Here is a 12,728-nt window from a genome sequence, read left to right as displayed (position 1 = left end):
TTCCATTTTTTCCCATGTTTTCAAAAAAAACAAATCTAGTTTGGTCCGGTTAGAAAGGGTTAAATAGCTTGTGAAAGCTGCTGGACGCAGCACGAGAAAACTGAAGTCGATGTTTCAAAGGGTTTAAGGCTGAAAATATGAGGTGATAAAGTGCAGTCGAACGGAGCGAGTCAGCAGGAGGTCTGGATCCTGAAGGAGGACGCTGCTCAGTCACCTCCTCTGTCCTCCTGCGTCCCTCAGGCTGCAGCGTCTCTCATTCTGCACATCATGTCATGTTTTTAAAGTTATATTTTCTGCACAGTCGTGGCGAGGCAGCAGCGCCTGTCACTGCGCAGAGTCACAGATCCGTCATGACAAATAAAAATGTGATGTAGCGTGATTGTGAATCTGCCTGTAAAATCCAGGACTGACCTCAGTTCTGTCTGTCTTCTGTGTCTCTCGTGTCCCTTTTGTGTCTCGGCTCTTGTTGTCCTGCAGCACTCGACGCTGTCACGTAAGTTCGTGGAGGTGATGACTGAGTACAACACCACGCAGTCCAAGTACCGCGACCGCTGCAAGGACCGCATCCAGAGACAGCTGGAGATCAGTGAGTGCTCGAAGGCCCCGCTGCTGTCAGTGTCAGTCGCTTTATTTCAGTTTACAGTCGATGCAGGTGTCAGAAATCGGAATCGAGGTGACAGGTTGTATTATGTGTTGAAACTTTATTCATGCATTTTTTTTTCTTCAGTGACATATTATCTCTAAATACACATTTACAAATAATAGTGGTCCTGACTATTTACTGGAGTTTACAGCCCTTCAGCGCTCTGACCTCATACCGCTCAGGAGAAAATCCTTGCGAGCAAGTCTTCTAATAAATAATAAATAAATAAAAATCATTCAGCTCTTCTCCCGACTCATTCAAAGATGCGATTGCCCACCTCGAGCATTTTCGTCTCACCGCGTTTCGTGTTCAAAAACAAAACATTTCGTCAGTTATTATCATCAAAGATCTTATCTTTAGCTCGTCATCGTCTCATCTTCATCATGACAGAAAAGTTTGTTGACAAACATTTTTTGTCAGTTTTCATAAAATTCCCACTTTTTTCAACTCGCTCACGTCCCACGTCGTCACATGTTGCCACTTTGTCAGTGGACCTGTGCGTCTACATGTTACGCTCCAGATATCCCTCTGTATCTGCTGTTGACGGTCGGGATGCTGCTACCGTGATGTCAACACAAGCACATGACAACCAGCGCCAGGACACCAACAAACGCACGCCTGCACGGATGGTTAGAATTAGAGGAAGGAGGCACATGTTGAGGTGTAGAAAAAAAACATCACATTCAGACAACAAACGAACACCGAACTCCTGCACGAAAGTCCAGGGTTTGTCGGATCCATCCACCACCCCTCCCACCTGCCCTTTAGGAACCTCCTGCTCTTTATGTGACGTTGTCACCAGCAGCATTTTAACCTGACACAGTCCTACGGCGTATCATGCTGCCGCACTAAGTTCCATCTGGCCAAGTTCTCGACTGACGCGGCCCGGTTGGCTATCGTGCTGCAGCGGTAGTTGCCGTCCAGCTGCCTGGCAGCGTATAAAAACACCATGAACGATTTGGTCCGGCATCATGCAGACTTGAAAGATGGCTTTTGGCGTCAGGATCTTACTCCAAAATGACAGCAAAAGCAACAATATTTGCCGACGTTGAATGAGAATGGGCTGGTTTTTCTCTGCTGTAACAAACAGCCCTACATGTGACACGTGACCATGTGACTGAGGTGATGCTTGAGGTCTTCTGGGCTCTAAATGTTTTCTCTCTGTGCTCTGTCTGCAGCTGGGAGAACCACCACCAATGAAGAACTAGAGGACATGTTGGAGAGTGGCAAGCTGGCCATCTTCACCGATGATGTAAGCATCGCACCTTAGCCCGGCTGTCGCCATGGGTCACTTTAACCTGAGCCATTCTGCTTCCCTGAAATATTATATGTGGGTTGTGGAATCGCCACGAGGTGCGCTGTGACATCAAGTGAACACGGCCGTTGTCACATGACATGTAACGATAGGAGGATGCACGGAGAAGCTCTTATTTTGATGGAGTCACCTCATTTGCTCCTTCAAATTAAAAGCATAAATACGTGCATGCACCTCTACCTCTGGCCCAACGAGAGCATCGCGTGACCTGATGGTTGTCATCAGGTCGGTAACTTAACACCGAGCTGAAAATCCAAATATTTCACACTGAGCTCCTCTGGTTGAAACCACGCCCCCCCTGTGATGTCATAGTATAGCGACCAGCACGCTTCCACCGGAGGAGGTCAGATACATGGTTTACAGCCGGTGTTAAGTTACTCTGTGAGCAGGTAAGTGAGTCAACAGCGTCGCACCAGAAGAACCAGAAGAGACTGGAGTTCAAAGGTCATCAACACATTTTATACAAACACAACAGACACTAACGGTCTTCACACTCTGAGAGCGTGACCCACAAACAAACATTTATTTCATTATTTAAGGTAGATTTGACAGGGACCACATATCATAAACATACATTCCAGTACTTGAGATCTGATGCTCTACACCTGGACCACACAACAGCACCGTGTGACAGAAACCTCGCTGAACTGCTGCGTTCACACAGACAGTGTTTGCATGCACACTTTTTCTCAGTCTCATAGAAATCAATCTGATTGAAGATTTCGGGTTCACTGTTTACATGGGATGTCCTCTAATACGATCGGGTGTTTACATGACGCATTTAAATTGAGCAGCTGTGTGACATGCGCAAAAATTATGTAGTAACTTGACAGGGCTGCCACTTCCTGCATCAAACCCGAGACTCACGCAGCAGACTCTTTTCACGCACTGTCACGCCACAAGTACATTTTCTCTCATTAAAAAATAAATAACGGATAAATCCTGAGAGCAGCACAGCGCTCTCTCCCTCCCTCTCCTACCAGACAGGAGTCAGTGAGTTACTATGGTTACAGGGCAGCTCAAGCATCTTATCTGCCGCCCCGAAAGCTGAAGTCAAACTAACGGCTAAAATGGATATTTATCGCTTTGCTGTTGTTTTGATGCCCTCAATCAAGAGTTTGGATTATAAACCTTCTTTCCACCGTAGTTCACTTCTGCCTGGAAGTAGAGACACGTACGTCGTCACGTCCCCATACGTGAGGATGCAGCATGCGCAGAAAGAACGCAGCCAGAGATGATTCAGCTTCATTGTTTACAAATTTTCTTTTGATTGGTTTAAGAAAAAGTTCAAACTCCCGTTTTGCAACCGATTCAAATGTGAATGGGTTTGAGCCAGTTTAAGATTGATTGAGGTGCTTCTATGGATCATGTTTGATCTGTTTTTAAAGCTATACTAATCAGATGACGTACGTGGTGACAGCACCGCTGCATTTGTTGCTGCAGAGCTGCATGCTGCTGTAACTACTTTATTTCCACAATTTAAAGATACTTCACTCATTTATGGAGCCGTAGATTCACTGTTTTGTGAACAGCACGGTCCTGCAAGTATTTCACAATAAAATTTCTCATGTCAACAACTGAGGAGTTTCTGTCCACGGAAACATTGTCAGAGGGCTTTTATTTTGAAATGGAATAAAGATAGTTAGAGTAAAACATAAATTTGCATTTTCTTGTGATAAAGACATTGAAACTGTAGTAAAATGTGGTAAAGAGTCAATATAGATATCAAAAGACCCAGACCATGATTGTGTTCTTGATCGATACTGATGCTGTTTGTGATAAACAGGCAGGGCTCCTTAAAAAAATATTTTTAGGATTCACATCACTTTGACATTTTTACTGGCTGTCAAATCCATTTGTGAAAAATCAAAACTTCCTGCAGGGTCAAAAGTCTTTCAGCAGCTCACAGGGTGTAATCCCGTCCTTTATTTGTGGGCTTTTAATTTGTCACATCTGCAGGAAGTGTCACTGACGGTGACTTTACTGTGATTAAAAAAAACAGCAAAGTAAATAAATAGTGAATTTAAACTATTTTGTCTGTTAAGAAACTCCAAACACCGAGTGGTGAGTATGATGAGTAACTAACTAGTCCGACACTGATTAAAATTTTAATAAGCCGAACAACATATTCCAAAAATTTGCGGTTTATAATCTGTTCAAAGTTTTTGATTGTATATGATCTTATATATCTATATATTTTTTCATTAATTTAGTTATTTTTTCTTTAAATGTCTACGATCAGAATAAAATAATGTTTGTGTTGAACCGCATCCTCTCCTGCAGATCAAAATGGACTCTCAGATGACCAAGCAGGCTCTGAACGAGATCGAGACCCGACACACCGAGATCATCAAGCTGGAAAACAGCATCCGCGAGCTGCACGACATGTTCGTCGACATGGCCATGCTGGTCGAGAGCCAGGTGTGTGGCGTCATCACAGGAGAGGGAAGTGTGTGAGCGACTGTTTGGGCATCACATGTTAAACTTTACGATGAATGTTTATAGGGAGAGATGATTGACAGAATTGAGTACAACGTGGAACACTCCGTCGACTACGTGGAGCGAGCCGTATCCGACACCAAGAAGGCCGTCAAATACCAGAGCCAGGCCCGCAAGGTAACTCGCTTATTATTTATTTCATGTTTATGTGTGTAGGGGCAAGTATATAGCATAAAACAGATGCCACATAGAAGACGTAAGGCAAGTCAATTTTATATATATAGCCCATTATTACAAATCGCAGTTTGAAACCCTCACACCAATTAAGGAAAAACTCCCCCAAAAAATGGTAGAAACCTCAGGAAGAGCGACTGAGGAGGGATCCCTCATGTGCAGCAGATGTCGTAAAAAACAATTGAATTACAGTAGATGACAGAATGACATTTACATAGATTTAACAACTACATAAAATACTGTACAAACAGGTTTTGACTCAACTTAAAACACCAACTATTATACAAAATCGTAAACATCGTAAACACAAATCATCAGCTCATTCACGACTACGTGACTGATTCCTCTTCAAAACTCTTCCATTTGAGTTTAAAATGATCACAGTCAGGATCCAGTTTGATCAGAACTTAACATGTTTAATTTCTTCAGAACACGGCAATGATGTGATCTTTTTGGCTTCCGTATGTCATCATCACTGTTTCCATTACGACTTTCTGCCGTACGAAACCTCGGAAGGGCTGAGGTTTTAACCAGAACCATTTACCTCTGAAGAACCCATTTTTGTCATTTTTAAGTTGCAAAAAAGTTTACAAAAGTCAGCAAATCAACTAAATTTTTGGTCAGTGTAACAATTAGATATGAATTAAACAAGACCTAACTTAAGTCTAATAGTTTGATTTATTTATTTTTTGAGGCATTAAGTTTTCTGGATTTTTTAAAGTTACAGTGAAGATGTTTCAATGTATCTTCCTTATGTTGGGTTCCCGTAGAACCATATTAATGGTTCCAGGGAACCAAATCTGGCGACAAGCCGAAGAACCTCATACAGTTTTCGTAGTTGTGGATAAAGTACTATACGATATTGAGTAAAAGTACAGATTTGTTATCATAAAATGACTTTGGATGAAGTTCAAGCCACCTGTTAGAGTATTACTTGAGTATAAGTCTTAAAGTATCTAATATGTACTGTGAGTATTCAAAGTAATTTATCATACTAAATGTACTTAAATATTCAAAGTAAAAGTACAAGTAAATTCTTTTAAGAAAAGAAGAAGCGGTCAGATTTCAGAGAATTATAACTTTTATTTTGGCCGAACCTGAACCACCTTAAAAACAGAGCCTACATCACACTTGAAGAAAAACAAAGTCTTCTTACTCACAACTTTAAGGATTTAAATAACAAAATCCAGTTTTTTTTTCCTCCCTTTTCTTCTTTCTTCCATCCATTCCACCCTTCCTTCTAGTATTATTACTTTGTTACATTACACCACAGGGTTCTAGTTTGTACCTATATTTGTAAGAGTGTAGAGAGTTTGACAACCTGTGTATCTCCTGCCGCCTTGCAGAAGAAGATCATGATCATCATCTGCTGCGTCATCCTGGGCGTGGTCCTGGCGTCAACCATCGGCGGCACGCTGGGCTTCTAAGACGCTCTGCTGCCTGCCGCCGCTGTGACGACCAACACCGACCGACCGTCTGACCGCCAGCAGAGAAAAGAAACACCGACGACGACAACAACACAAAAACTTGAAACACAAATGCAAGACAGATAACCAATCAGCTAGAAAGAGATAACAATCCAATCACAGATAAGAGGAAACACCACGGGGTGGGGCGGGGTTCAAAAAACAAAGACAAAAAAAATCAACAGTAAAACGCCATCACATTATAGCTGACTTAAATACATAAAGTATACAAAAAGAAGGTACAAATAAGCCTACTATTTATTACAGATGTACATGTAAATGTATTGAACATATGAAGCAACACATGGGTTAGCTACCTGTAAAAAAAATATGACTTATAATATGACATTTACTTGTTTGTTTGTTTGTTTTGCCTTTTTTCTTATTTTTTAACAGTTTCTTTCGTTTTTCGGGAGTCTCCGAGGACAGTGATGGTGATTGCTGCTGGGCGGGAGTTCTACGGGACGAGCATTCCAGAGCCAAACGTAACTTCTTTGTTTCTGTATTTCCCAGCAAAGCTTCTGGAACCGAGCACGTTCTGAATAAATGTGCTCGGCTTTCCAACAAAGTGCTGTCCTGCTTAGAGGACGAGAGAGAAAAATCTTTTCAGCTCCGTCAGAACGTTCTGGAGCTCTAGAACTCTGCGCTGCATTCTTAGACGGAATGTTTGGGAGCACAGACAGGAACACACTGAGGTTTCTGAACAGTCAGTAATGCTCGAGTGTTCCGGAATGCGTCAGTAATGCTCGAGTGTTCCGGAATGCGTCAGTAATGCTCGAGTGTTCCGGAATGCTGTCCCGCAGGACAAGCGCCCGCGGGCTTTGGTAGAGCCAACTTTATCCCCTTGTTTCTGGGAGGGAGGGACCGACCTCGCCATTGGCTCAGCTGCCTCTTTAGACCACCTCTGATTGGTTGCTCACTCCTGTCATTCACCTCAGTCACCTCCCCTTTTTGTCACATGTATCCAACCAAAGAGCAGGGGGAGGGAGGGCCTCTGGGTTCCTGCTGAATTTGATTCGAAAACGTGACGTTTGACTGACGGGTGAACGGTGGGAAGGATGGGGGGTAGGAGGAGGGGGGGTTTAAAGGAGGGTGGGAGGAGACGGACGGTCAATCTATGCAGTTTAGATAAGAGGAAGACGACTTGTCCCGCCTCCCCCACTCAAGATAGCCAATGAGGGTCGAAGCTCATCTGTAGAGAAGTCGTAGGCCGGGTGTCATCTCTACGCTGTCACAACTGTTCTTACGGAAGATTCTAAAAAATGAAGAGAACACATTAAAAAGTAAAGAAGAAAAATAAATAAAATAATTAAACTTTATAACAAACAAACTAGATGGACAGAAAATGTCGAAACCTCTGAAGACGCTGGCGTGCCCTGGTTACCTGAGTGTCGTGGTAATATCGTTTTTGTTTTTTAATGGGGAACGTTTGTTGCTTCGTTGTTCCGTGGTGCTGCTGTTTTAGTGCGTGCGTGACGTGTCCCGTGACGTATCGGCCTGACATCATTTAGAGGTTACTGTTTAGTCCGTATGGTTTGATGCATTTGCCTGTTTCCTCCCTGCATCCCTCCATCTCCTGCCTGAGTGTGTGTTTGGGGATTGTGATTCACACCGTTTAAATGCCTGAGTTGCACAGGTGCTACTGAACAGGAGAGGTGGATTTTCTCTGTGGAAGATGGAACATGTGACACACACACATTCACATAAAGTTACAACATGGCACTTGCATGAACACTTCATACAAACCTTTAACGTTTCACACACATGCTGGAAAATCCCCCCCTAACATACACACTTCCCTGTGTTACATATCACACGCGTGTTAGACTGGGTTGCTTAGCATGCTTTAGCGTTAACTAGTGTTACGTGTAGATTGTGTAGAAGCTGCTTGTTGGAATTTGATCACAAGTTATCTGGTCTTTTTAATGCTAAAGACACTTTCTGTGTGTCCAGGTCAGTGTTGGGGGAGGGGGAGGGGGGGTAAAAATTTATTAAGACAGGAAGTGTGAAAGTTTGGTCTTGACCTCACAAATAGTAATTTGACAAAATAATTTGAGCTAATGGTTTACTTAGGGACTGTTTGTTATTTATGAGAGGGGTGGAGGTGGTGCAAAAAGGGGGAAGCATGTCAAATAATTATTCATTTTTAAAATTGTCAAATTCAGTCTGCCAATGAAAGTTTTGGAAAAGGCGAGTACTTTTAAATTGTATTACGAGATAGCATTAGCAGTTAACAGTATGTCTGCACAGATTAAATTTTGATAGGATATAACATGCTAATTTGAAATGATGATGAAGATAATAATCAACCTCAACACTGCTCCAGATCGGGACAACATTCACGGCTGTTATGTTTGCATGTTTTGTTTCAGTACCGTGGTCCGTGTTGGGAAGTAAGAGAAATGCGTGCGTTGCTCCGAACTGGACACACAGGCGTGTTGACGACACAGTATTGTGACTCTGGCTTCAGGTCGAAGGGGTTATCCGTGTTCAGGCTCTGTGATACGGAGGTACATCTGCCTCTGTTGAGGCCTATGCTGGATAATCCTGCACCGTTAAATCACAATCACTGTCGGGGTTACAAAAAAACACCTTGAACTCTATAAAATCAGTCTACGCTGAACTTGGTGTCAAAGCAATAAAGTCAGTTTGTTAGAGTTAAGTTTTTTTTTTTTAGAGAAAAAGTACAGAGAGGCTTAAGTGGAGCTCCAAAGTGGATTAAGTTATTTTTGTAAAACAAAACATTTTGAAGACTTCTTTGAAACACTTAGAAATCTGGATGGACATGAAATTCTCTTGATCAAATCATCAATTCAAAAGATGCGCAAGAAAATATCTCGCTGTTTGTAAAAATTCGAAGCCACTTTGCAGCTCAATTGTTCCGGAAAGCTTTTCTCCAACAAGAAGCTAACGTTGTTTGACAAATGTTATCAACAGCCACAATGTGACCAACAACATTTGTCCGACACAAGACCACGTTAGCTGCTCTGTTGGGGCTAATGGTACTTAGGGCGATACACGAGTAAGTGTTTTGTTGTGTGTTTTCTTCAGCGTCATAATAGTTAGTTAGCTGTAGATGTCTGTGATACCGTATTAGTCGCTAGATGAAATAAACACTGAGGATTTTTAGCTTCAGGTTTGGAGAAGAGTGGAGGTGGGAGTTTTTAATTTTACTCTTTGACTTCCCGAAACCAAAACTTCTGTGTTCACCAAAGCTTTGCCAACACCCCCCACCCCTCCAAGCAGCAGGATCCAATAGATGTTTCTTCGGTAGATTTAGAATAATTTAGCACTTTTCTCTGGTGTTGTGTTGTTCATGGCTACATTACGTCTTTTTATGTGATCTTTCCAGTTTTAGATTGTTGTACGAACACTGAATCCATCCACGAAAATCAAATCATATTCACTGACATTTCTTTTGTGTCTTTGGACTCTCTGAGCTTCATTTTGGAAATTTCAGGCATGTATTGAGCCAATTGACAAGTCCAGGAAACTTGTTAACCTACATTTTACCTCTGCCAATCACTCACCTGCCAGTTATATCATAATGTCAGCCACACAATATTTAATTCAGTTACATGTTCTCGTAGGTCGATGGTTGTCAAGGTGATGTCACGGTCGTTGCGGTAGTCTTGCAATGGTTTGATGGTGATGATCACGGTGGATAAAAGTGAGCTTTATGAGGAAGCCGTTGTAGCACCAGCCAGCTTGTTAACACTGATGTTTCTTTGCTGTGTGTGTGTGTGTGTGTGTGTGTGTGTGTGTGTGTGCGCGCGCGCGCGTACGTACGTGTGTGTGTGTTTTTCGTAAAGTTCCTGTCTGGCAGCCATTCATCAGACCCTGCCACCATATTCTTGGGAAAGAAAACACGGACAAACATCGTGAGACTGTCATTGATTAATTAAACAATTTGCCGGAGGTTAGGAAGTTTGTCCGAGTATTCGGTCCCCCGTCCTTTTGTCTTCCCTTTTCCCGATTGTGTTGTAGTTGTTTGGTTGTACAAAAAGATGACGTTGAGGATCGGGAGTCTGCCCCTTCCCTTCCCCAGCGGCTCATCCCATTGTGTGTAATAATGATAATAATAATAATAATAATGATAATAAAAAGGCATGCAAAAGCGTTGTGGAGTTTGCATGATGGTGTTTTTTTGTACCCCATCCCCAACCTGTCCTCCATGTCGTGCACTTTACCACTCATCGGACCTGTCTGTGGTTAGCACGTTAGCTAACTGCTTGTTCGTACTTAATCTGCATTCTCAATCCTTTTTTAAAAACACATGTTGGCATTACTCGCCAACACTTTGTAAATTTGTTGGAACAGTTATTGTATTTTATTAGGTGTTTTGTTCAAGGAGCAGGTTGATAAATGTGAACCTCTGAAAGGCAAAATTTTCAAGTATGCTGCCGACAACTTCAGCCATCCTGCTTAAAGCCCCCGACATGGACCTCCAAGCCTCCCGCTCGGTTACACTCCTCCATCTGATCTCTGTGCTGTTTGCTTCCACGGTTGCATTTGTGTTGTGTTTTTGTGGAGGAATTGTCCCCACAAATGTTAAATATTGTACGAAACCTTTCGACCTGTGGGCTGACCTTCTGTCGCCCCTCCACCTGGCCTTGTGTGTGTGCAGCATGCCTCCCTTCCTCTTCAGTGAAACAAGATTGGTGCATAAATGTGCGAATGTGTGTGCGTGTTTGTGCGGTGCAGCACGAGTTTGTTTTAATGTGCGAAGCATTCGATCGCAGGTCCACGGGTTGCAGCCGTTTGATGAATTCCACTTTTTGAAAATTGTGACAGATGGGAAGAGATCAGTAATATTTATGGACATCATGATCACTGTTGTTAGTATTATTATATCTATTAAAATTCAAACCAAAGCGTTTTTTGCCCTCCCCTCATGTGTTATCAAAATGTTCGCCGCTAATATCAAAGAGCACAACGCGAGTCAAGTTTACACTGATATGTTCGTCACAAATGGTGAAAAAGACATGATAAAGAAATGCTAACTATAAAAACAAAAGCCCAGCCCCCTGCCCACCACCAGCCCTCACTGCATGTTGTGTTTGTCCGCCAATCAAACCGACATCCAATAGTTATCTCGCACCACAACGATGATGTCTGCCTCCACACACCCCTTTCCTTTCCTTTTCACCTGTAGGTGTTCGTTTGTGGTCTGATTAGTGGAAAAATATGACGCATAATCATCTGTGAAAAAATTAGCATATGTATCCTCCACTCAAGGCATATACGGAGACAATGGTGGTGCTTTCTTATTCTATTTATTAATTGCTGTTATTCTTGTTATTTTGGTGTCATTTTCTGTACAGCTTGTTTATCAGTCTCTTTGTTCACACCACAGGATCAGTGCTTCCCTGCAGGTTTTAGGGTTTTGCTAGCTAGTCAACCAATAACCTGGCTTTTGCAACTGGTAACAATGCTTCGTTGTAATTCTGCTGCAGGACTTGTTACCTTGACTGCACTGTTAAAAATGTACAAACAAAAAAAAAGTTCAATTTGGAGATTCAAAGTAAAAGATAGCTCGTTGGCCTCAGAGTTGTTTTTGCTGTAAGTGGTCTTACAACGACCTGTGCAGCTGCGCTTAACGCCATTTTCCTGATGGCGATTTTTTGATCTTACAAATCTGGCACTTTTTTGTTTGTTTTTTGTTTTTTAAGTGGGGAATCAGCCGCCATAATCATCTACAATCCAGTGCTTACTAGCTGGTCAAATAACCAACAAACTCGTGTAATTCCTCTCCAAAGTCACAATTTGTTGTTAAGTTGTGTAAATGAAAGAAAATTTTGCACAAAAATAGGTAAAAATTAGGTAAATTATGATGAAGCGGCTCTTGCTAAGAGTGCTTCATTGTAAATCCTAATCGACTGTGATCCTTTTCTGGCGCTGATTCTGGTGTCTGAGACCAGGCTCACAGATTTGCACCACTAATATATAATTTGCAAATACTTTTTGTAAGGCGCATATTAATTTCCTAATTTTTATTGTGCACATGCAGTAGAGATAATGGATCTTTTAATGCAGATGGGCTGACAAACATCGTCCACAGTGTTTGCTAGCTAGCTGGTAAAAAACCTGCAGGGAGTGTTTTCCTGTGTGTGAGAGATGACTGCAGCCTTGTCAACTGAAGTCACATATATAGGCAAGAATATATATATAAATCTTGCATCAACATACTGCATTTCTATAACTGTGTGTACGTGGCTCTGTAGCCATTACCGCTTCTATTGGTTGTGTACAGTTTTTGTCAGAGCGGGGTGCAGAAAGCAGGAAAAAATCATCCAGAGAGAGTTTGGGTGCGACACTAAGACTCCAAAGATTGACTTACCGTTAGCCATTAGCCATTAGCCGGTGTATGGAAGTAACTTGGAGTATTTTTTCACACAGGTATTGGAAAACGACTTCCTGTAGTTGGAGGTCATTGTGTGGGTTCAGTGCACTTATTTTGCAAATTAATTTTTCGGTTTGAATCAGCAGTACGTCTGCAGGCGCGTGTCTGTCTTCCAAGTTTGTACTCAACAGACACCGAGGACTCAAGGTAGTTTTTTTGTTCCTCCGCTGTCGGACGATTAAACTCTTCTCTACGATGATTTTTGTCTTCCTGAAACAATTTTCAAAA

The 12,728-nt window shown here is 42.2% G+C and overlaps 1 protein-coding gene across 1 annotated transcript in view; it reads left to right on the top strand.

Annotated features, from left to right (window-relative positions):
- LOC121956900 (syntaxin-1B-like) overlaps positions 1 to 8,188 on the top strand; it is a 24,035-nt gene extending 15,847 nt beyond the window's left edge. The window contains 5 exon segments of the mRNA XM_042505333.1: positions 478 to 586; positions 1,822 to 1,895; positions 4,242 to 4,379; positions 4,464 to 4,574; positions 5,978 to 8,188. Of these exon segments, the coding sequence (XP_042361267.1) occupies positions 478 to 586; positions 1,822 to 1,895; positions 4,242 to 4,379; positions 4,464 to 4,574; positions 5,978 to 6,058 (513 nt within the window). The 3' untranslated portion in view covers positions 6,059 to 8,188.
- The last annotated feature ends 4,540 nt before the right edge of the window (positions 8,189 to 12,728 follow it).

This window comes from Plectropomus leopardus, chromosome 17, assembly GCF_008729295.1.
Source record: "Plectropomus leopardus isolate mb chromosome 17, YSFRI_Pleo_2.0, whole genome shotgun sequence".
In the NCBI taxonomy this organism is placed as follows: Eukaryota; Metazoa; Chordata; class Actinopteri; order Perciformes; family Serranidae; genus Plectropomus; species Plectropomus leopardus.
The sequence above is the reverse complement of the archived record's forward strand: the minus strand, read 5'-3'. Positions and strand labels throughout refer to the sequence as shown.